This window comes from Drosophila rhopaloa, unplaced genomic scaffold (assembly GCF_018152115.1).
Source record: "Drosophila rhopaloa isolate 14029-0021.01 unplaced genomic scaffold, ASM1815211v1 contig_133, whole genome shotgun sequence".
Classification (NCBI taxonomy): Eukaryota; Metazoa; Arthropoda; class Insecta; order Diptera; family Drosophilidae; genus Drosophila; species Drosophila rhopaloa.
In genome coordinates, this window is record NW_025335010.1 from 389,365 (window position 1) to 415,170 (window position 25,806).

The 25,806-nt window shown below is 42.0% G+C and overlaps 1 protein-coding gene across 1 annotated transcript; it reads left to right on the forward strand.

The window, feature by feature from the left end:
• The first annotated feature begins 17,581 nt into the window (after positions 1 to 17,581).
• Positions 17,582 to 19,735, forward strand: LOC123037101. The gene is made up of 4 exons (XM_044456596.1): positions 17,582 to 18,376; positions 18,473 to 18,800; positions 18,926 to 19,599; positions 19,652 to 19,735. The coding sequence occupies exons 1-4, from the start codon at positions 17,582 to 17,584 to the stop codon at positions 19,733 to 19,735; spliced, it is 1,881 nt and encodes a 626-aa protein (XP_044312531.1).
• The last annotated feature ends 6,071 nt before the right edge of the window (positions 19,736 to 25,806 follow it).

Genomic DNA, 25,806 nt, shown 5'->3' on the forward strand with positions numbered 1-25,806 from the left:
AACCTTGTTCTTTTGCGACGCCCCGGAGAAAGACGCTCACTCTCCGACAACATCACCCAGCTGAAACCCTACTACTCTGAAGACTACGAGAATGCAGTCGCAGAAGAAGGTGACGAGGGTACCCAGGGAGTTGACACGAGAGGATAAGCAGGGTAGGATAATTTCTAAGTTGAATTGTACTAAGGGTCTCATATCTATAAGTTTAGTCTTCGCTTTTAGATGGAAGAAGTCATCGAGTTGTCGGATAGTTCCGACGATACTGAGAGTTTTCACCACGACCTTTCTGATCGCGACGAGTGGGTCGCGGAAGGGTACGACGGAGGAGGTTAGGAGGTATCGGAAGGCGAAGGCGAATGCATCGAGGAGGTCCAGGTCACCGACGATGGCGCCCAAGATGAAGAGGACGCATACGACTGCGCAGAGTCTTCCGACGACCAGGAGTCTGAAGACACGGGTAAGTCTCGGTTTGCGGGCCTGTGGAGGTAGGGCTCCTTTAGACTGAAAAAGAAAGACTAATGATGCTTAACGATAATTCACGAACATCATTTAATTCATATTATAAATTTGACAACTATAATCAGGGCAATCATGGCGTCTCAATAGAACAATCGATAATAATCAAAATTATTAATAATATTTGGACACAAGCGAACCATACTTACAATACTTAATTAATAATTTAATTGACACAGCCTGTTATAGAAAACAAGGCATTTACCAAAACGGGATAGAATTACCCATTTATAAAAGAGTGTTTACAGTCAATTGATACTCAAAAATTAAAAAATACCACTAAACAACAATTTTTCTAATGAAAGACATTTTTTATAAAATATAAGGTTTACAGGCAGATTTATTAATTTGATATAATTTATAAGAATGCTATTTAGGCTTACAAATGCGCCTTGAATCTTCCAGTGAGCAATGGACGATATACTTAGAGAACATAATGGGAAATTCTGTCATGTTTACATGGACGATATAAATATTTTTTCACACACCCTCGGCCAACATGAAGAAATCACTAGAAAATTACAATTTTTTAAATTAGAAACATAATTTCGAGGATATGTAGTATCACAAACCGTTCTTAAAACCGACCCTCCAAAGAAGAAACCATATCAAAATATCCAATTCCCAAAAATATAAGTAATAGAACAACTAATAAACAACAGACGCCTCCGCTTTCCCAAAACGGAAAACCAATCACCTTTATATCTAGAAACACTTAATAAAACCGAAAGAAATTAGGCTACCAACAGAACTAGCTTTTAACGAAAGTTGGCGCACTAAAAAACTTCAGAAATTATAATTACTATATATCAAAGAAATATTTTAATAAATAAAAAACCAGCAAAATAACATTTTGTTAAATATATTTTTTTTAATTTTTTTATTTTCCTATCTTTATTATATAGAGGTGTCCGACTTCAGTTTAATTAAAACCGTAATTCCATAGTATTTAAATATTACCAAGTCCTAAAGAAAATAAAAAAAATGTAAAACAACAAAGTTGGTATGATATAGTCGCCCGATCCGCTCGTTCCGACTTATATACTACCTGCAATAGAAAGACAACTTTTGGAAAATTTTAAAGCAGATAGCTTTAAAACAGAGGGACTAGTTTGCGAGTATGGAAATCTTCACAACAATGAACGAAGCCATCACCAAGTACATACAATGTAGTACTGAAATGACAGCTTATGCCAACTCAATATTATATACCAGAAGAGGACAGGCCTACTGTGGTAACAACATAGAGGTAATTACCGTGGTTCAAGCTATAGTGCACACCAACAAAATAATGGTTACTATCAAAATACCGGTATTAAGCAAAACTATAATAATCCGACCAATAAATATAATAGAGGTCGAGGAAATTATATAGGAAATAACCGTGATGGAACCGATAACAATAATGGAAACAGGCAACAACACCGTCCGAAAAGTACCAGCGAAGTCGGAAACGCAGTAAAATTTCCATTTCTTTACTAAAGGAAAATACAGATTAATTTACTAATATAGATTACAAAGACATTAAAGAAATATCAGGTATTGGCGAAAGAACAGCCAATACAAAAGCAATAGTATCAATAGAACTGTTTTTAATAACTATGCCATACTACATAATTTTCATTTAGTACATTCTGAATTTCTGATTCCAAGTGATGGAATAATAGGCTAGACTTCATGAAAAAATATAACTGCCAGAAAATGATTGGCTCATTCTGAGACCAGACAATCTCTATAATCCCATTAAAATTCCAATACACTCCGAAAAATTGATTTTAAAAACAGTATGCAGGTATATATTTATACCAAACCAAGAAATCGAAAATTAGATATTCAGTGCAAGCCCCATTGCCGATTTTGAAAACAGCTTTGTCCCATTTTGTAAATAAAACAAATATAAATGTAGTAGCTAAATAGGACACATTAAATATTAAATACACCGTAGCAATACCAATCGAGAAGAAAAGTGCGAGAACAGTAGCAAAATCTATATTTGAAGATTTTATTCTGAAGTATGGTCCAATAAAGACGTTCAACAGAATATATAAATTCAATAATTGAAGATTCATGCTGGAGTTTAAATATTCAGAAAATATCTTTTGCCGTGGAGCAAGGCGTGACACTTCAAAAAATTCATTTTTTTCAAACTTTTTTATATAATAGTACAAGGTGTCAGGAATGTTATCCGAAAATTTCAAGTAGATCGAAGCAAAACTGTGGGAATGGAAGAAATTTAAAGCCCAACGTGCGAATGAGTTACAACTGGCAATTCGGGATCTGGCGTCGAGCAGATGCGGCACTTTAAACGCGTTTTTCTCAAAACTACTTTATTAAAGTCGGTAGTCACCGATCGACTTCTCCTTTAGCACACTTCTTTTAGACATGTTTTTCTTGTCCTTAACGGAGGGATTTTTTTATTTCCAATTACAACTCATTTTATAAGCCAAAATATGGCCAAAATTTACGTAAAAAATTACACTTTTTATGAAAAGCGCTAAAGAAAAATTCAGTTTTTAATTAAAAAAAAAAAATGGCTCGTAGAGGACAAGCCAGACACATAACTATCAGAATAACTTTGGTTTTTTGATTTCAGATGAAAATTGACGGAGATATTTTGCCTACAGCAAGGACACAATCTTTTATGTCGTCAAGTTCAAGCCTGCCTAACGGCTTAATTTTTAAAATTTTTGGTTCAAATTTTTACACAATGTTGGTCAAACCTTAACATTAATGTACAATAAATGAAATTTGTGAAATTGTCGTAAGATCTTTTAAAAAAATTCACGAATATAGGCTTTTTTCGTGCTTCAAGATCCGGATAACACCTTAAGGAGTTCATGCTTCGAATATTGCTTTAACCCCCTCCATGGCACATGATTATTGTCCATATCAGTTAGTTTTTGGTAAAACATCAAATTTTTCAAAACATTTCAATAGTATCGATAAAATAGCACTATTATATAATATGAAGATTATCAGTCACCGACTAACTCTCTTCGAGCGCAGACGTTCGTGAATAATCCCGTGCCTTAACTCTATTTTGTTCGTGGTTTCAATCCCCTTCTCTTATAAGCAGTTGTTTTTTTTTCACGTGCAAGTGCCGCTGATTAGCTCTTGTAACCATGGGCCCAGGCCCTCCCAGATTAGGGGACAATCGCTAAATATTATAAGCAAAGAAATAGTAAACATCTCAACCCTTCGCGATGGAAACCCCGTATTGCTGGTGAAAACCAAAAATGTTGCAAAAAAATTCCTAAAATCCAAAAGTCTTGCTGGTATATTCGAAATGGATTGCAAACTCTATCAATCCCTTAACTTTGTCAAGGGCACTATTTATGCTTCCTTCCTTATAAACATTCCCGACGAAATCATGAAATAACTGGCTGACCGAAATGTGCACTTCGTATATAAGTTCTCGAGGAAAATAGACGGCAAACTAAAACCTTCTGGTGTTATACTTGTAACCTTTGATCAATACAACTTACCAATTGGTCATTGGTGATTGATCATCCAACCAAATTCTGCATAAATACGCCCACGTGCGAAACATGCAATCTGCCCCTCACACCCCCAACCTTGCTTACAAACCCAGTGCGCAAATCGCTTAGGCGCACACGTTTCCTCATCCTCCTCTTGCCAAGGATACCAACAACAAAAAGAGCAAAATTAAAACTACACGAAAATGTAGTATAAGAGAAGCTAGACTGATTTTCAAACAACATTCTCCTACAACAACCAATCTTTTACCTTATTATGCACATGCTGTGTCCAACTCAAAATCTACACGCAATACAAACAGTAATACTCAAAAAGAGAATACTATTAACGAAAACAACGACAATCACTCTAAAGAGTCTAAAAACCAAGACTCTCAATCGCAACCTCTCCTAATTCCACTTTCCACAAGTAAATCTATTAAACGCTCGTAGATTAGACCCACAATATCTAACAATAACGTGCCAACAAGCCCCAATATGAAAACAATTGAAAACATCGCAGAATACAATCGGTCAACCAATGCTCTCTCGCCCACCTCAAGCATAAACAGTAAACACTTACAGCTATCTATACCTTTAATGTATTCTGATTTTAAAGAGCGCTTGAAACATAGTCGTTCTCATAGATTAGAAGCAGATGAACTCTTAAATGATATGAAATCATATAGTAACTCTAGTAATCACTCATCGGATTCAGATGCATCAATGACTGAAGCCGACCACGCATCAGCCTTATCAACATCTTACAATGGAACATAAAATACATTTTAAATAATTATCACGAATTAGTATTACTCATAACCGAACGCTCTCCTTCAGGAGACCCACTTAAATTTAATAATTTTAATGCCCGCCGGTTATTTTTTGAACTCTCCCCATAATACTTCTGCAAAACAAGGCGTAGCTATACTCATAAAATGGCAAATACCACACTCCCAAATACTAATAAACTGTAACCTTCTCTGCACTGCTATTAAACTCGAACTCACTAACCTCGTTTCAATCATAAATATACCCATAAAATGCATTAAAACCACAAAAGCTTTGATAACTGACTCCAGTTCCATATCGAAAGAATTTAGGGAAGTCTGGGCCAAATACGTAGCTGATGCAATTTTTAGAAACTCTTACACAGGTCTCAAAGATTCATATCTGTCCACACCATACAACCCCACCTAAATATCCCCAACGGCATTAAGTATGGACACTTTATTTAAACTGCATAAAATCGAGGCAGCACTCCAAACAGCTAAGAGCAAATATCCTGGTGCTGATAGAATTTCCTATCCCATCCTTAAACAGATCACTCCATGCCTTTAGCAAAGATTACTTAACATATATAACTGCATGTTATCCACTGACAATTACCCCCACACCTGGCGATCTTCTATTGTTATTCCCATCCTAAAGCCCAATAAAAAATCTTCAGAAATTAATGGCTATCGCCCAATATCCCTAATACCCTGCCTAAGTAAAATAACTGAAAAAATGATTGCCCTCCGACTTATGTGGTTCATCAACCGCCATAATATGATCAGCGGCAACAAAATTGCATTCGAATGGAACCACAGTACTATGAACGCTCTACTCAAAATCCAACATTTCGTGTTGAATGCCATTTTGACTAGAAATCATGTCTCCATTCTGGCGACAGATTTCGAAAAGGCCTTCGATCGCGTGGGGCTACATGCAGTTCTCTCAAGACTCCAACTATGGGGCATTGGTCCAAGACTTTACAACCTGGAAAACGGAATCCCACAAGGCTCACCCTTAAAACTTTAGCAATGTAAAAAATACTTTCCTAAAAATTCTCGAGGAGTCAGTATCCTGGTGATTATCTTCAGGCACCTCTCTTGCTATAGAAAAATACCACACACTTCACATTTGTCGTAAAATCCGTTGTTGCTTACCAAATTTGGAGCTTAGAAATATGTCCATCGAACCAGTCAAGCATTTAAAAATACTTGGAATCACTTTCGACTCTAGGCTTAGCTTTAAGGAACACTGTATTACGTAAAGAAAACAATTTGAAGTCTGGGCTAACACAAAATTTCTGAGTTTTCGCACATCCATCCCAACATCCTAACAAACATAACCCGTGCCCTAGTCCTCTCCAAAGTCGAGTACGGACTCTCTCTCGGCTGGTGTTCAGCAACACACCTGAAGAAAATTCAAGCACCCTATAACACCTCAGTACGGAGATCAATCAATGCATTCCCAACATCGCCTATATGGTGCATTCTGGCCGAAGCAGGGCTTCCAAGCATTACCGACAGATTAAACGAAGCCACTATTAATTGAATACCTGGGCTTTTCATAAGCCCAAATCGATCGTTGGTTAAGGAATTCATAGCTTCCTTCAAAAAAAAAAGAACTCACAGGGTTTGGTCAACCCTCTACTAAACGCAGCCTGCGAAAAAACCATATTTCCCACCAACCTCAGTAAACTCGATCGTAGGATTTTCACCCGCCCTCCCTACCGCTTCTGCGGGGACAGGATTTCTTCAATAGACCATCTTCTTAACATTCCATTTTTGGATCCGTTACCCTTCCATCTTCCCTACTTACTTCCCTCTCCAAATCAAATATTAACCAAATTAAGAAATTTTTTAATAAAGCCCATCTCCGAATATAAAGCAACTAATTAAACTCCAATAGCCAGGCCGAAGGACTTCAGTTTCCAGTGCCATTTTCTTTTATATATTAATTTTAGTATTATAAAATAATGACAAAATAAAAAAAAACAAATAAATAAAAAATAAATAAATGAAGATTATACTAAAGAATCTAAATTCAGATTAGAACAGGCATATAAAAAAGCTAGAATAATGGTAGATACTAAAAAACAAAAATAAATTAAGTATGATAAAAGTATATTTTGAGTTCTAATAGTAGATTAGTTTTTATTAAATAATAAATCTGGCATTAAGCTAGAAATTTAATATACAAACCATATAAGGTAGAACAAAGAGAAAACAATTTCAATAAAAAAAATAAAAAGGAAATAGTGCATAAAGATAAGACTAAGGGAAACCCTTTAGGCACCTGTCAAGCTTTCATTGCTTGTTCTGTGACCAAACACAACCATTTTTGCATTAATTGCCAAGGACATTCAGTAAAGAAGTCCAATGCGGCAGTTTGTTCGAAACCCATTAACACGATTTTTTTACAGATACACAGCAGAGCCCAACCACCCGTTTAAGGCTCAGTACCTCATGTGCAATCCCAGACAAATTCAGTAGTTCTTGATCATCCTAATCAAGCCATGTAGCTAGCAGAAAAATCAAGCTTAGTTATTACCACAGTTGGGAAAAATGATTCAGTTGTGCGGCTCAAAGTCCACACTCCAGTTTATTCCCGGGATAGTTCTCACAGTTTTGCCACCGAATTTCGCGTTTTAAAATCAACTCGACCATGAAGTATCGAGCTTGCAGACTCTTGTTTCTACAAGCCTGCAAAGGTAGATTGACTGATTGGTGCAGAATCCTATTCCGAAGTAGTAATCGTATGTCAAATAAAGTTCGGTTTCCAACATCCATCAGTTCAGAAAACGTTATTGGGATGGATTGTTACGGGAAAATATACTCAAATACACACAATATATTTGGAGCATCACTAAAAATAAAAATATCGGTTCTCTCGACTGTCTGGTGAAACATTTTTTGGAATTGGAACAAGTCGCAGAGGGATGGAAGACTGTTTATATAGCTGTACAAGTTGCTTGCGAGAAAACCGTACAGAGGCTTTTGTCGGGTCGGTTCGAAGTGAAGCTACCATTTGGTCACAAGTGCTTTAATCTTGTCCTTTGAAACGGCAGATTTCTTGCATTAGAGCGGAGACTTACAAATAACCTGGAGCTACATGACATGTATCAACATTTTATAAAAGAGTACCTTACTATTGGTCATATATCATTACTTCTAAGCCTTCCTCCAGGACACCACTACTATATTCCGCTCCAATGTGTCCTGAGACCTGACTGTAGCACCACCAAGTTGTAAGTTGTAGCATCTCGAAAGAAGATCGGAACTTCAAACTAAATTATAGGTAAAAGTCCGGGGAAAAGATCAATTTTGTGCTATTGAAGTCAGTATTAATCGTTTTAAGAGCGACAGAGAATCAAGTTTTGAAATTAAAAGGAAAAATCTATTATAGTCAGAAGATAATACTTGAATAGTCAGAAATTAATAACTATTATTAATCTGTTTCCGTCAGGAAACAGCCACGATAATGAGGGACACGGTGTGGATCTGTAGAGTATAATTTTTCAACTGCCTTCACTGGCTTTAATAAAGTTCTCATATGCATAGAGCTTTAGCCGAGCGCAGCGGCTGCGTGTGCAAATACAAGAGAGGTGCCCTTCACGAGGTTGTGCTGATCTTTGGTCCACTTCTGCTTCTGTTGAAGGCTGAGAAGGTACTCTCTCAACCAGCTGGTCCAAAAGCGCTCCTTAATGGCAGACACGAACCGCCATCTGCTCAAGTAAGAAAGCTTGTCGTCGTTGACGCGTTGCACGGACACGGGTGGCAGCGCACCTAGCGTTCGACCAGCTATTAGATGTGCTGGGGTTATGGCTTGAATATCGTTCGGATTGGTGGTGACGGCTATTATTGGCCTGGTGTTCAGTATAGTTTCCACTTCCACGACGATTGTGTCGAGCTGGTCCTTGCTCAACAAAGCGCTGCCGATGGCCCGAATGAGAAGATGCTTGGCGACCTTCACTGCTGCTTCCCACAAGCCACCGAAGTGGGGGGCTCGAGGGGGAATGAAGACGAACTCTGTCCCGTGCGGTGCAGCATGTTCTACCATTGCGCAGCTGTGAGCAGTGAAAGCCTTGACAAAGTCTTGAAGTTCGCGAGCTGCTTCGACAAAATTACTTGCATTGTCGCTGTATAACCGAGCAACAGGCCATCGTCGTCCTATGAATCTGGAGAGACACATAATGAAAGAGTTAGAAGTCAAATCTGTGACAACGTCCAAGTGCACAGCCTTGGTGATAAAACACACAAAGACTGCAATATACATTTTGACAGGTGGCTTGCCACGCAACTTTAGCGAAACCTTAATTGGACCACAGAAGTCCACACCACTAACTTCGAATGGAAATTGTCCGTTTAATCTGTCAGCGGGTAGATTTTCCATGACTTGTGACAGTAATCGAGGTTTATATCTGAAGCAATGCGTACACTGCCTGACGATCGTGTTGCATAACTGACGTGCGTTGACGAGCCAGATTTGTTGCTGAAGTAAACCGACAAGTATGCGTGGGCCTGCGTGATGGTTGGACCTGTGAAGATGTTCTACGAATAGTTTAGCAAATTTTCAAGATTTTGGTAATAAAAGGGGGTGCTTTGCATCGTATGGCAATGGCGCATTTAGCAAACGACCACCGACGCGTAGAAGAGGAAGGTTTCGTTGTGCATCTTGATGCTTCCAAATAAATGGAGTTAGCTTTTGCAAGGATGGTTTAAGTATTTCCGATTTTTCTATCTTGCCAAACTCCTCAGCAAATTCGACTTGTTGTATGCTGTGTATTATTGTGAGAAAGGCATGTCTTAATTCTTGGGCCGTGATAACACCTGGTGTATACTGCTCAGCTCTGCGTCCTCGAACGAACCGTAGTATGGACGCGACAATTCTCAAGATTTTCAGATATCTTGACTAAGTTTCAAGTAAGGCAAGAATCTCGTCAGGTTGATGATTGATTGCTACTAAGACCGCTGCCGAGGAACGTTTTTCTAGTCGTTTTTCAACCTCTGAATGCGTAAAATGTGGATTTTGAGGCCAAAGTTCCATTTTTTCACTTAGGAATGATGGGCCATTGAACCACAAGGAATCATTCAGCTCTGTAATTGGGCATCTGCGAGACACAAGATCTGCTGCCATTCTTGTCTATCAGCAACTCTGTTTGCAACAAATACATTTAAGGTGGACGAATGCTGTTCTAACCAGTGTAAAACTACTTCGGAGTCAGACCAAAAGAAAATACACTCTACTGCGAAATCCAAATCTTCTCTTACGGTTTGCCATAGTTTTGCCAACAAATGTGCGGCGCATAACTCCAGCCTTGGGATCGTTTCAGTTTTTAATGGCGCAACCCTTGATTTCGCAGTGATAAGCCGGACTGAGATTCCATTGGGCGTAACAACACGAGCATACAAACAGCAGCCAAATGCCCTTGCCGAAGCGTCTGCGAATCCATGGATCTGGGTCGACCCTTTGTTAGTAACTCCAATATGTCGGGGTATAGACACTTTATCCAAATCAAGGAAACAGGAGGCCATTGATTCCCAACTTCGACGGAAGTCTTTCGGAAGTGGATCGTCACACCCGAGTTTACACAACCAAAGTTGTTGTATAAGGATTTTAGCGTTCGTTGTTATTGGGTTTAGTAAGCCAAGAGGGTCATAAAGGCGTGCTGAGAAAGATAAAATAGATCGCTTTGTGTGAACTTCGGTTGGACTTACAGCTGAGAAAGAATATTTACTAATATCTAAATTGGGGCTCCATATTAGACCTAATGTTTTAATGTCATCTTGGTCGCCAAGAATAATAGTTGTTGACGAGTTAATGTTTTCCGAGGCAACATTGGACGACCATTTCGCCAAAGACAGGCCTGCTGAACTTAAAATGTTTTCCAGTTCTTGGCGCATAACCCGAAGCTCTTCTACCGTCTCAGCTCCAGCTAGTAAGTCGTCTACATAAAAGTTTCTGGACAGAGCTTCGGCACCGAGAGGGTGAGAGCTAGCGTACAAATTACTAAGGTATTGAAGACATCTGACGGCTAGGTAGGGCGCTGATGCCGTCCCATATGTAATCGTATTTAGTCGATATGCTTGCACAGGTTCTGTTGGACTTTCTCTCCATACAATCATCTGGTATTGACGCTGACTCTCATCGATCTCGAATTGCCGATACATTTTTGTTTTGCAGATATTGCATATGCACGAATACGAAAGCGTAATAAGATAGAAAAGAGAGATGGTTGAATTGTTGGCCCAACCATAAGCAAATCATTTAAAGATAGCTGGGTTGACGACTTACACGATGCGTCAAAAACAACGCGTAATTTCGTTGTCGAACTTTGCGGTCTCAGCACACACTGGTGCGGCATAAAATAGTGTGGTTCACTGGGAATACCACTGTCGGCTAGTGACATGTGCCCTAAGGCTAAGTACTCCTTCATGAATGCGACGTATAAAGCTTGGACCTCAGGTTGTTTTTGAATCCTTCGCTCTAAGGACAAAAATCTTCGTTTGGCAGTTTCGAAGGAATTGCCCAAGCTCGCAGGGCTCGATTTGAAGGGTAAAGAAACTCTTAGCCGACCCGAGGGTAATCTTGTAACGGTTTGATTAAATAATTTCTCGCAAAGCTGTTGTTCTGGGCTATGTCGTTTTGTTGATGCGACGTTAGGAATTTCCTCAAGCTCCCAGAACTTCTGCACACTGACATCGAGGGATTGATCTTGGAGCGTGGTTAAATGACAGCTAAAGTCTTTTGGCTGACTAGTCAGGGATTTATATCGACCTGATACAACCCACCCAAACACAGTGTTTTGCAATGACAGCTTATCACTGGCTCCTTTAATGTGGCCTTCAGCTAGCAAGTCAAAGAATGCATCTGCACCCAATAGTAAATCTACCTTTTGGGGTTTGTAAAATAATGGATCAGCTAGCGAAAGGTGCTGTGGAATGCCTAACTCCGAGTTCCGAATTTCCTTTTCTGGTTGATATGACGAAATGGATGGCAAAACGCATAATTCTGCTGACATCTGGAAATTGCTGGTGCGAGAACATATTGAGGTTTGTACACAGGTCTCAGTTAAGGAGTTTGACTTCCCTATTCCAAGCAATCGGATCGGTTTTCTAATGCGGTGCAGTTTCAGAGTGTTGGCCAAACTTTCAGTTATGAAATTGACCTGGGATCCTGAGTCCAATAACACTCGAGCTACTTGATACTCCCCAAGGCGTCCCTTTATTTTAACCAAGGCTGTGGCTAACACTACCTGTCCTGCGTTGACTGACCGGGCATGATTGACAGCCACATCAGAAACTTGGTTTGAACTCGTTGCGGTACCTAAAGTCGGTTGTGCGGGTATTTTTCCACAATGTCACCAAATTTCACTTATATGCCAAAATTCAAATGAACAATTTTAAGATTTATTATAACAACAGAATTTCAATTTGATTATTTTGCTCAAATAACACTGCAATATGTTACCTGGTATTGAGTACTGGCGAGCTGCCGTGTGCAGTTACAGAAACCCATGTGTTTCAATTGTTTGAAACGATATATTATGTTAATACCAATTAACAATAAAGTCTAATCCAAAATCCGAGGAATCCGTGTGGTCCACCCGGGGGCGCCAAAATGAGTTGTCAGAAATTAATAACTATTATTAATCTGTTTCCGTCAGGAAACAGCCACGAAAATGAGGCACTCGGTGTGGATCTGTAGAGTATAATTTTTCAACTGCCTTCACTGGCTTTAATAAACTTCTCATATGCATAGAGCTTTAGCCGAGCGCAGCGGCTGCGTGTGCAAATACAAGAGAGGAAAGCTTAACATAAGTTCTGATCTTAACATTATGTGTTTACATTCGTTTTACTTCATTGCTTACAATTTTATTTATTTCATGATTTAATTTAATGTTTATCTAATACCGCGAAACGACTTAACAATACTCTTAAAGGCTCATTCAAGGCATAGTTAGATCTACAATGATTTAATATTAGGGGATATATTTTCTAGTTAATCTACTTGACACAGAAAAGATTAGTCGACTTACCAAGCCGGGGCTGTCAATCTTACCATTAATAAGGTTATAAAAGATGACAGTACCAAGCTTCGTTCTACGGTAGACTAGGGATGGTAAATTAATTAACAGTAGTCAGTTATTTTTGAACCATGCTTAAGGTACCACAAGCAAAAACGTATTTTAATTTCGTTCATTGGTTTCTGTAAGCCGCCCAAAAGCTATGCAGTCATCGCAGTACTATCGTTGGCCAATTTTCTCATATATGGCATCGAGACCCAGGCCAGACCCAGCTAAGATACTTGACATAATCAAATTTTTCGAAAAGAATACTCTTGCTGATTTGCGAACTGCAAAAAATATTCTGAATTTGCAGAGTCTTCTGGTTATCAATATTATTAACAGTGGTATTTAACAGTGGTATTCAAAACTATTAACAGTGGACTAAATACTCGGACGGTCTAAATAAGGACCAAGTACCTTAACTGGGGAAACTCTGCATGTGTTCTGGTGTTCCACGGTGCCGCTTTTTCTGTGTTATATAGCAACACACGATCTGTAAGGAAGTCCTTAATAATGGCTGCTAGGTGGTTTAGGACTCAAAACCAATGTCGGGAGTGAATCGATGGTTTTTGGTATATTTATTACTGTTTTGGGCCTTTTGTAGTTTCTTGTCAATGGATCGTTCCAATGCTTTGCCAGCTGTCGATCAGGCAGATCGGCCTAAAGAATGTGGATGGTTGCGGCTATAAGGCTATTAATTGTATCCGACATTATAATTTGAGCCATTTTGGCATACTATACTCTGCGTACATCGAAAATTTCTTTCGATTGGACTGAATCCAAAAAAAAATGTTGTTCTTTTCTTCGGAAATTTGAAAGCAAATAAATTTACCACCTTAAAGAAGTCCCTCCTGTTATCTTCCCCATTCGGTTCCATACCTTTTCATGGAGAGCTTACTTACCACAGGTATTTTATCCTATCTCTGCAGGGTCTAACAGAGGATCCATCCGCTAACGAAGTGTCACCGATTCCTGCGGCTATACGCAGAGAAACAAATGCTACTTATTTCTAATTAATCCAACCCCTCCAAACAGTTTGGTAAAATATGAATTAAAAAATAAAAGATCATTTATTTAGTGAAATCAGTAAATGCCACTTAAAAACTTTAAAAAAAGTGACTTAGTCACGATTTCTCCAGCATCCAAAGTTTCGGATTTTATATTTTTGTGCAAAAAATGATTATATTTTCGCAAAGCAGATCCAAAATTTGGTAAAATTTATTTCTTTTATAATCATTAATAATTTAAAAGGGTCTAACTTTAGCGCGCCGACACCACAAATATTCACAAAAAATACCATTCTGATTAGGCTTTGTGGACACAAACAAAGGCCGCATCGACCGCAATGACTATGAGCTTTTAATACCAATTATACAAATACATCTGAGTGGTTGACGGTCTTGTAAACGTAACACTCAGATTCAAAACCAATCTTTGAGGATTTCCGTGCCTGTTAGCACGTGTTTTTAAATTTATACTGGTAGATGTCAAACCGATTATATTAAGGGTGTTTTAGCATCGTTCTTTTTATTCAAGGAATACCAATCTTACTTTCCTTGACAGAGAAACTTAAAATTGTTTCACCTTGGATTTTGTATTGGATATATGCCGTTATATCCAGCGATGAAAACTCAGAACCGAGTCGCGGAACAAATATAACAAATGTTAACAAATGCATTTTTGGTACTTTAGAATTAGATCTGCATTAGTCGTATCGTCCGGTAGTGCGGTCGTAAAATCCATATGAGGTGTTGCGGTTACTATTTTATTTTGATCAGGCAAAGCGAATGTATCCATCTTCCTTAGAATATACTATCGAAATTTAAAATCAGTCAGGGAATATTGGATTGAGGTATGTGTCCGGCCATCCCGAAAGAGGGGGTTGGTGCTAATAGTTTTAATATAAATGTGTCTTATAGGCTGCAAATTAAGAGAGTTCAAAAGGTAACAGAATCATGCTCAGAATCAGGCTGACAAAAATAATATGACGATGAAAATTCACACTGGCAGCGACGTTGCGATCCGTGCGACTGAGAAATTTCACCAATTCGCACAAAGATAAAAGCTCTAACTCTTTTAAAAGTTAGCGAGGCAAGAAATCGAAAGAGGCGTATAATGCCATAATAGAACGCAAGCTGTGACAACGTGAAGCTGTAGCTTATTAGATTCAATCGCAATAAATGACTCGTTGGAAACTTCAATTTAAAATAACCAATTCCTAGGCACATGGGCTAGAGTAGATACATCTATTTTTTATCGAAGCTTTGCAATATATTTGCAAAACAATTTAATCAAAGTAATTGAGGGTGTATTTTCATCATTATCATACTTAATTCTTATATTAGACATAATCATGATTATCTTTATACCCTTGCAGAGGGTATTATAATTTTGGTCAAAAGTGTGCAACGCAGTGAAGGAGACATCTCCGACTCTATAAAGTATATATATTCTTGATCAGGATCACCTCCTGAGTTGATATAAGCATGTCCGTCTGTCCGTCTGTCTGTCCGTCTGTCTGTCCGTCTGTCTGTCCGTCTGTCTGTCCGTCGTCTGTCCGTCCGTTGTCTCTCTTGTCCGTCTGTCTGTCCGTCTGTCTGTCCGTCTGTCTGTCCGTCTGTCTGTCCGTCTGTCTGTCCGTCTGTCTGTCCGTCTGTCTGTCCGTCTGTCTGTCCGTCTGTCTGTCCGTATGTCTGTCCGTCTGTCTGTCCGTCTGTCTGTCCATCTGTCTGTTTCTACGCAAACTAGTCTCTCAGTTTTAGAGATATCGAATTGAAACTTTGCACACACCCTTCTTTCCTTTGCACGTAGTATATAAGTCTGAACGGCCGGGATCGGACGACTATATCCTATAGCTGCCATATAATTGAACGATCGGAAATGACATAACTTTGGTGTTTTTAAAGTTAGGAAGTTGGGATTTTCAATGGGTTTTATTTTTGGCCAATCAATCCGACCTACCAAATTTCATAAGGATCGGCGGACTATATCCCATAGCTGCCATATAACTGAACGATTGAAAATGCCATAACTTTGGTTTTTTTAAAGTTAGGAAGTTGGGATTTTTTATGAGTATTAAGAATGCATCATATGAATAATTTTGGAGAATATAATTTACATAGTATTCTGAAAGGGTATATCAACATCGGCTCCCCCCGAAGTTAGCTTTCCTTTCTTGTTATTTAGAAATAACTGAAATAACTGGCTTCAAGAAACGGTCATATGATCTGACTGTGGCAACCCGCTGCAAATAGCGAACCCTACAGCAGCGGAAGCGAAGGTGGCAACGCAGACAACGAGGCTAGCAGACCAACAGTGTGTGGTCTCGGAATACAGAGTGAATTAAGTTTGAATTATAAACGTGTTTTTATTGCTAAGACATATCCATTTTGTGGGTCATTACATTGCCGACGAGGTAAAACCGAGACCTATAATTAGTGAATTCTATACTTACATTTAAGAGGAATGGCTATTTTAGTGCGCATGTATGTGTGACTTGCAAGAACAGTCCTTCTGTTTCTTCCTTTCCGTCATTCCTTGCCGAATGGTGGGAATGACAGAGGAATTCGTGAATTCGAGAATACATCGGAACAATTGAGTCAAAAAGAGAATTTTGATTCAAAGGCAAAAAACGAATACATAGCTCCTGTTCGTGAACGCTTGCAGCTTTAATCATCTCTAATATATAGGCGCATAATGCCATCTCTATTCTATTCTATATAATTAATCTATGTACAAGAAAACATGTATATAATATCTTTTCGGTTTCTGGCAACGCCGCTAAGACGGCGTCATATTGCGAAATTCATTTCAGTGTCAAATAGGCTTTGCAACTGACAAGAATAAAATTAATACAGTCCACATATACGCAACTCAACTCTTTCTTATTTTTGACCATATTGTTGGTCCTTCGTTCCGGATTCTTCGACAGTTAGTGAAGTGGTTTGATTGTCAGGTTAATTGTTTGCTATGGAACAATTAAAAACATTGGTGAAAAGCCGTTCCAGACTCAAGGGCAACATCACACGTTGTCTCTCATGGGCTGAGCAAGCGGAATCTGCAACACAGAAGTTTGGAAGGAGTTCAACCAGTTCGGCGATTGCATTGCTCTCCACGAGGATGTAGAAGGTTACGTCGATCCAGATATTGATAACGCAATTTACGAAGAAAAGTACCTAGGGGCGAACGCAATTCTCAAGGACAGAAGTGATGCTCTACAACCGAGTACATCTACAGGCATTGTGAATGGCAGCAACGGTCTGCACTCCAACGGCGACGCAATTGTAAATTTGCTACAACAAAACCAACACCGCTTTGGAACGTCTGAAGGAAAGGTACAATCATCCACGGCACATTGTAAACTCATTTTTGGAGCAGTTTATGAGCCTACCAACAACTAAAAAGGTAGATGCATCAATTCTACGGAAGGTGTCAGACGGAGCAAACGAAATTATTCGCGGATTGGATGCAGTCAACCAGATGGGACGCGATTGCTGGATCATCTATCTGGCCCTGGAGAAACTGGACGCCGACACGCGGCGTAGGTGGATTGAGGGCAAATTTCAAATTTCTGGATTCTCGTTGCGAGGAACTGGAACTGAGTAAAAGGGAGCTTGCGACTGGTAGCAAGACAACAACCCATGCAGAAAAACCAAAAAGGCTCACACAATCGATGGCTGCGGTCGAAGGCAGTGGCTGCACCAAATGTAATTCAACAGAACACACTCTGTATAACTGTCAGCTGTTCTTGGATATGTCTGGGATGCAGAGGCGATCCTTTGTAAAGGAGAAATCACTGTGCTACAACTGCTTGCGACCTGGTCATGGGGTCAGCAAGTGCAAGTCGACATACAAATGTAGGCAATGCAGGGGAAATCATCACTCCCTTCTACATGTGCAAGCGAATCCACAGGCTATTGGGAATCTTGCCCAGATAGCAGGGAAGGACGAGCGAAACATAGGTGCGTCCAACAACACTTCGGTGACTCTCAGTCATTTCGCCCAAGGAGAGAGCACTCAATCGGTTGTATGTGCACAGGGCACTGCAAAATCTGCACAGGAAACGGAAATTAAGCGAAGCATATTACCAACTGCCTTGGTTTATGTTCAAAACTCAAAAGGTGACCACGTAACATGCCGTCTCTTATTAGACACAGGTTCAGAGCTTTCGTACGTATCCGAGCGTTGCATTCAAGCTCTCGGATTGACACGTTCGGCATCACGCATCTTGGTTACGGGAATCTCTTCGGTGAAAGCAGACACGACAAGGGGATGCAGCACCTTGTATATCAAGTCCCGTATATCCGAGGATCATTTGGTTGTCTACGTCCACGTGCTAGGCAGAATTACTTCTTCGCTGGAACGCCAAAACATCGATGCATCGGCACTCGAGGCATTCAAGGATCTGCAGTTGGCGGATACAGAATTCAACACAAACTCACCTGTTGACATTCTATTGGGATGCGAACACGTATGGTCGGTGTTTACAGGACGAAAGATGTACGACAACAACGGTAATCTTATCGCCATTTCTTCGGTGTTCGGATGGGTAATAACCTCACTCATCACATCAAATCCAAGCAACGCTATTGCACTGACTACAACAGTAGACATAGGCGCCACGCTTCACAAGTTTTGGCAATAGGAAAACGTTCAAAGCAGTGCAAAATTGGATCCGGAGGAAAACGGGAAGTATATCGTGGATCTTCCATTCAACACTGCAAGCCCCGATTTCGAAGAAACTCTACAAGGACGGCTCAAACGCTTTAAGTCGGTTGAGCGGCGGCTGAAACAGAACGAGCAGCTGCGTACACAGTACGTATACTTTATGCGGGAATACACAAATCTGGAGCACATGCGAGAGGTGCCACCTGAAGAAAACGCTACTGGAAATCAGATTTATCTACCACACCACCCAGTTCTGGGTTGGAAGCTACGAGTAGTTTTCGATGGATCTTTTCGTGACGCCAATGGTAAGGCTTTAAATGACACCCTGTTTACAGGTCCCAGTATCCAGCGCGATCTATTCGCTGTGTGCCTTCGTTTTCGAATGTACAAATTTGCATTCTCAGCGGATATCGTAAAAATGTTCCGCCAGATATGGGTCAACGAAAAGCACAGAAACTTGCAGAAAATCGTTTGGAGAGAAGCACTTCCAATCAATCAATCGATTCCATCAAGCACTTCCAATTGTGCACTGTAACCTACGGAACTTCATGCGCACCATTCCTGGCTGTGCGAGTGCTGGAACAACTTGCTGTAGATCATCAAGAGGAATACCCAAATGCGACGAAAATCCTGCTGGAGGATTTCTATGTAGATGACCTTCTTACTGGGTCAAACAGTGAGGATGAGCTACTTCGGAACCGAAACGAGCTGATTCAGCTGATGTCTCGTGCAAATCTTGAACTCGGGAAATGGGTATCCAATACACCATGTATACAAACGGATGATAGCGACACACAACCTGCACAAACGTCACCAGTAAAGGTTCTCGGACTGTACTGGCATCCTGGAAAAGACATTCTAACGTACAATGTCGGTCTAGCTAAAAATCCTGATTGCACAAAGAGACAAGTCTTGTCCGACGTCTCGAGGATATCTGATCCTCTCGGACTCTTGGCACCCATTGTAATCCAATTCAAAATCCTATTTCAAAAGCTATGGCTCTTGAATTTGGTTTGGGATGACCCACTCCCAACTAAACTGGCGAACAACTGGCTAAAGTGGAGAGCAGATCTGGACAATCTTCAAACATGGCTACGGGACAAGGTGCAGTATCTGGTAAAGTTAAACGACTCACGTTTCGGTTTATCTCTTACAGACAAACGCATTCAAGGAGAAGTCAAATCCAACTGTTTGGCTACACTGGCTGAAGCAAATCCGGTTCATCCACTTGATGAACTAACCGAGCGAGTGTCTTCTTGGATCAAGCTCGTTCATATTGTCGGCTACGTGAAGCGATTTATTCAACGTACACGAAACCTATCTCGCAAAAGGGAATCTAGCGCTCTCACATTTGATGAAATTAAGGAGGCAAGGATTCTGTGCATAAAACAAGCACAAGGTTGTTTCAAAGACGATTACCAATTGCTCCTCAGCAAAAAAACCCTTAAGGAACCGATCACAGCTGATCAAACTGGCACCCATAATCGACGAAAAAGATTTGCTGAGGGTAGGCGGACGACTGCACCAATCGCAGTTGTACCCATTGACAACTTATTCCCCCGAGAGCCCCTCACTGGGGAGGGAAATGGGAGTCGGCAGTTCGTTGTGTCCGGAAACTCAACGCTCACCTTGAACAGATGCGCACACTTCTTGCTCAAATAAGCGCAGTGATAAATTCATGCCACTTGTGCTACACACCGGATACGGAAACCAACTACCTATCACCCGCTCACTTCTTAATTGGGCGACCATTAACAACAGTGCCAGATCCCGATTTGAGTCACATCCCAGTGGGCCGATTAGGATATTGGCAAAGCATCCAGTCTATGCTTCAAGGATTCTGGAGAAAATGGCATCAGGAGTATCTGACTACTCTGCAGCAACGTCCAAAATGGACTACTTCAACACCCAACATCTCGACCGGTGATGTTGTGCTCGTAAAAAGTCCAATACACCACCGGCATCTTGGCACATCGCTCGGGTTATGGAAACCTATCCAGGGAAGGACAACCTCGTTCGAGCAATCAAATTGAAGACACCGACAGGAGAGATGATCAGACCCATCACGAAAGTTGCTGTATTGCTCCATTCAGAAACTGTGTTTCAGGGCGGGCCGGGCTGTTCGTGAACGCTTGCAACTTTAATCATCTCTAATATATAGGCGCATAATGCCATCTCTATTCTATTCTATATATTTAATCTATGTACAAGAAAACATGTATATAATATCTTTTCAGTTTCTGGCAACGCCGCTAAGACGGCGTCATATTGCGAAATTCATTTCAGTGTCAAATAGGCTTTGCAACTGACAAGAATAAAATTAATACAGTCCACATATACGCAACTCAACTCTTTTTATTTTTGACCAGCTCCACTTAATATTTTTACGTATTTTAATTTCGTTCATTGGTTTCTGTAAGCCGCCCAAAAGCTATGTAGTCATCGCATTAGTATCGTTGGCCAATTTTCTCATATATGGCATCGAGACCCAGGCCACAATAGCTAAGATACTTGACATAATCAAATTTATCGAAAAGAATACACTTGTTGGAGCTGCGTTCATCGCTGATTTGCGAACTTGTAAGAATGTTTCTACGGCTGGGATGGAGCTCAGTCTCCCCAGGATCCTTTAAAATCGAATTTGTAAATAAGCGGGAACGAGGAGAGGCGGGCAACCTGGACGCAGTCGCCGATCAATCGCGATGCGCGCGGCGGGCCTTATTGGCGGGTCAGAGCAGGCATTTGGGAATCGGATTTGGCCAGACGCGAACGAGTGAAAGCCGTCACGTGCGTGCCGGAGGAGGGGGATTGGCCCGTACCACTGTGTCAACTCCCGCCGCCTGGGGCGCTGTTTCACGCCCACGCAGAGGAATCGTCTCTAAACATGGACAGAAGTCAGCGCTCCCAGTTCTGGGACAGGCTCCCACTGTTTGGGATGGGAGTGCGTCGGTCGAAACCGAGAAGGAAAGCTATGCAAGCCGAAAGAAAACCCGTACTTGCGCGCCTTCACGTCTGTTCACGTGGTTGCCACCAAAGTCCAGTTGCGCAGAGGAATCTTCTCGAAAACGCAACCGGCTTGGCTTGGGCCACAGTTTGGCACACGCGGGTCGGGTTTGGGTTACTTGGGTTTTGGGTGCGTCGACCGGAATCGAAACGGAAAGCTATGCAAGCGGAAAGAAACCCGTACTTGCACGCCTTCACGTCTGTGCACGTGACTGCCACCAAGGTCCAGTTGCGCAGAGGAATCTTCTCGAAATCGCAACCGGCTTGGCTTAGGCCACTGTTTTAGCACACGCGGATCAGGGCTTTGAGGTCAGGGAAGAAATAAATCCAACTCGGTGTATGTTCGCTGTTCTTATTGTCCGTGCTTTGTTTTATTTTTCTTGGTTATCTTTTTGGGCTTTTCTTCCTCTTTTCTATATGTATATTTTCCCTAGCCGCACTATTTTCTTTCCCTGTCTCTCTCTATCTCTCTCACACTCTACTCACTACGGTCCTTCGTCCTCATCCTTGATGTCCTGCTTGTCCTTGGTGTCCTTGCGTGGTTCTTCTCTGCTTCGATGTTTGGTCTTTGACTTGTGGCGAATGAAAGAGAGCGGGACTGGCAGCCGCCGGGCTTATATAGCCAGCCGGGCTCTCGCTTCTCAACACTGGAAACGTGCGTAGATCGCCTAATCCGATCGTGTGTAGATCGCCTAACCCGCTGAGTAGAGCGCCTGATCAGCTGAGATCCTAATTAACACACTAAATAACGCCTGTTTGAACTACCGGCTAACGGCCGATTAACACACTAAATAACGCCTGTTTGAACTACTGGCTAACGGCCGAAGTTTTGAACTTAACGGCTCTTTTGGCTTCTTGCCTGCCTCCGTGGCCTATCCTAACTTAGTACTAGTTTTTCTTATTATCTACCAATATGTGTATGTATATGTATATCTTAAACTTACTCGCTGGATGTGGGGATCGAGCCAGCGGCTCATCTCCACTCTCGGATTGCTGCTCCCTGGAGTGGGCGGGATTAGTCCGTCTAGGGCGGCTTCCCTAGGACTCGGTGTCCGAGGGCTCTCAGGCGAGCCGGGCAGTGGCGTTGTTTGCTTGTCCTCCCGTTTTGGGTACCGGTCTTGAGCTCTCGAGCTTCCAACTTCGGGGATTCCCCTTCCCGGGGTAGCTGGAAGTGGCTCGTTCTGGGCTGCGGTCGTCTGGGGACTGGGGGTCGTGGCTTCGGCTTCTTCTGGCTGCGTTTCCCGCGTCGTCGGGCAGTCCGGTGTGGGATCCGTCCCTTATTCGCCTTCGTCCATCTGGTGCGGCTCGGCAGCTACGGCCTCCGCGTCGGCGTCGTCGCTCAGGGATCCACTCACCGAAGTACCCATAAACGAGTCTCCGGTGGCATTGGCTTCCCGTGAGGCGGTCGAGGCGGTGGGGGTGCGAGGCCGTGCTGCGTAACCGGCCCAAGCGTCGTTGGCCTCCGCTAGCGAGCACTGGAGGGGCACGGGTGGGCCTCCAGTCGCGAAGCGGCCATCCTCTCCAACTGACGAGTCGTCTGTAGACGGTGCCGGGTGTGGTACCCAGGCACGACTCTCCTGGACGCATCTTTCCTCAAATCCCTCAGCGAATGCCGGCGTCGCCACGCTCTCCAGCCAAGCGGTCACTAGGTAGCAGGCCGTGCTGTACCCGACTGCCAGGGATCCCGCGACGTTTAACCGTGCCAGCCTCACTGTAGTCAGCCCCCTGGTGTCGGGCTCGTCATCTTGAGCTGGCGGCTCCTCCTCCTGTCTTGGTTGTCCGTTCGATCCACTGCTCACCTCGCATTCGTACGAGGGTCGCGGAGGATGGTGGACTGGGAGTCGGCGTCTCCGTCGCAGGCAAGAGGTGGAGGCGGCGATGTCTCGGCCGGGTCGAACGGCGGCGACGCGATGCGCTCCGCGTGCTCCGATAGCACGGAGTCGGTGCTGATGGTGACAGCTGGTGGTGAGGGAGAGCGGGTGGAGTCGCTCCATGGGCGGTACTCGTACTCCTCGTTTTCGGACATGGTGACGGTGTGCTAGTAAATGTAACGTATTAGCTTAGGTCTTATTGTGTGAATCCTACCTATAGTGCGGCTTGAGAAACTTATGGTTCTAGATTACAAGTTCAGAGTTCTTAGCTTACTTGGCGGTGTACTAAGATGTTAAATCAAAACTCTGCATTTGATATTTATTTTTATTGAAGAATTAATTAATTATAACATGCGTTTTGTTCGGGGCTCTCTTCGTCAATGCTCCCGCTTTTCTTAAGAATAATTGGCTTGGCTTAGAATTCACATAGCTGCGCGAGCAGCGCCGCGGCCAAAGCTTATATATCTAAAAATCTATATAAATGTATATGTGCCACTGCAGAGCAGCGGTCAATGCTTATGCATAAGTGTATATATAAACGGCGCAAGTAGTAGCCGCGCATGAGGGAGAGGGTGTTATGCTCACACGGTAACCGAATGGACGGCCGCGCATGCAGACATGCCGGCTCAGCATTTAGGATGTTCATAACATTGTGTGTGGGTCGAATTACTCCGCACTTGAAGTGCTGGGAATATTAAGACCTAAATAAATGCCACAATGTTGCAGTGATATAAGTGGTACAGTGTGTACCCGATATGTGAGCATACTACATCTCCCTCCCTTTGAGAAATAACGTAATTTATGGAGTTATTTGTATTTATGTTGTATGTGTAATATATGTAAGTTAACACCAGCCAACTGCCCCCTTCCCTATACCCCTCTCGAGCCCTACGACACCGAACACCGCACCATTCACCCTTCTCGGTTACCCACAAACTGGAACCCATTCCGTTCACCCTACTCAGTCATCAACAGCAACAATATTAAAGTGGCTATAATTCCAAGTGGCTGCAATAACACCGCCGAATTATGAAACCAGCGAACGCCAACGACGACAGCGATGCAGCAACAGCGACCCAGCGACACAGCGACACAGCGACCCAGCGACCCAACGACCGAATGTCAACAACGTCGGAACGACAGCGACAGCGACGGAACGTCAGCGATCGAATTGCATCGGCAATAGCGCAATAGCGGAAGAACACCGAGCGTCGGCTAGTTGCCTCAGCTATAGCCGCCGCTACCCCTACCCTTCGCCGAGCCCAGGCATAAGTGCAGCGTTAGCATCTGGAGTGGAGAAACACTTCGGGTCAGACACCCAAAACCGTTGGTGCCGGCTTGGATATTTCCGCAACCGCTCTGCCAGCGGTCTGCTGACGTCGCGGCGCTGCCCAAGCCAACAAGCCACCAAAATATAATTGTTAGAATTAATTCTATTGGTACCCCCGAACTGAACACTACAATATTTCTAAATAATAAAACCGCTTGTAACGAAAGAAATCGATTACAGTTTTATTTTAAAGTAAAATCGTTTTTAAATAAAAAGGAAATAAGAAGGACGAAGGAAGAAGGACGAAGTAAGCAGGACGAAGGATCAGCAGGAAGGATCAGCATGAAAATAACATCTTTTAGGTAATATAAGGGGAATTATTCTCCCTCTGACCATGACTGGTCATAACTGGCGCCCGAGCAGTCTCCACTTCCCTGTGGAAGTGGAAGAAACCCCCCCAAAAAAAAGAAAAAAAAGAAAAGGAAAGGGGAACAAATTCAGAATATGGTGTAGTGTGTGTAAAACTAAGTAAAGTAAAATTTAAATAAAGGAAAAATGTTACTTGTGTGAAGAAAAAATATTGAAGTGAAAATATTAAAATATTGGTGAAAGTTACACAGTTATCCGCTGCGGTGGGGGTGCTGCCGTTCAGAGCTGCCACTCCCCACGGGCGCAAAAAAATTGTGAATAAAAAAATCGGTGAACCTGCCGCGGCGATTTGTCCACGCACACTGTTGCGCGGCATATTCGCGGGCACAAATAAAAAACCGAATTAACAAAAAAGAAGGCAATAGTCCGCTGCGGCGATAAGTCCACCCCAATGGGTAGCTTATTCGCGAGCGTAAAAAAATTGCGATAAATCACAATAAAAAAACAAGATAACCGCTGCGGCAATTAATTTGCGAGCGGAAAAATATTTAAATAAAAAAATATAATAAAAAAATATAATAATAATCAAAAACCAATATTTTAAAAACTGTGTGTGGCAATCTGCTGGAAAGGCTAACGAATGTGGAATGCATTCAAAAAAGCTGCCCAGTGGATTGTGTGGCAACCGTACCTTAGTAGGCGAAACGCCAAAACGGACAAATACGGACCATCGCGCCTATTAACACACTTACCAGATAAGAGAAAACACACAAATAAAAATTAAGGAAAAAATAAACC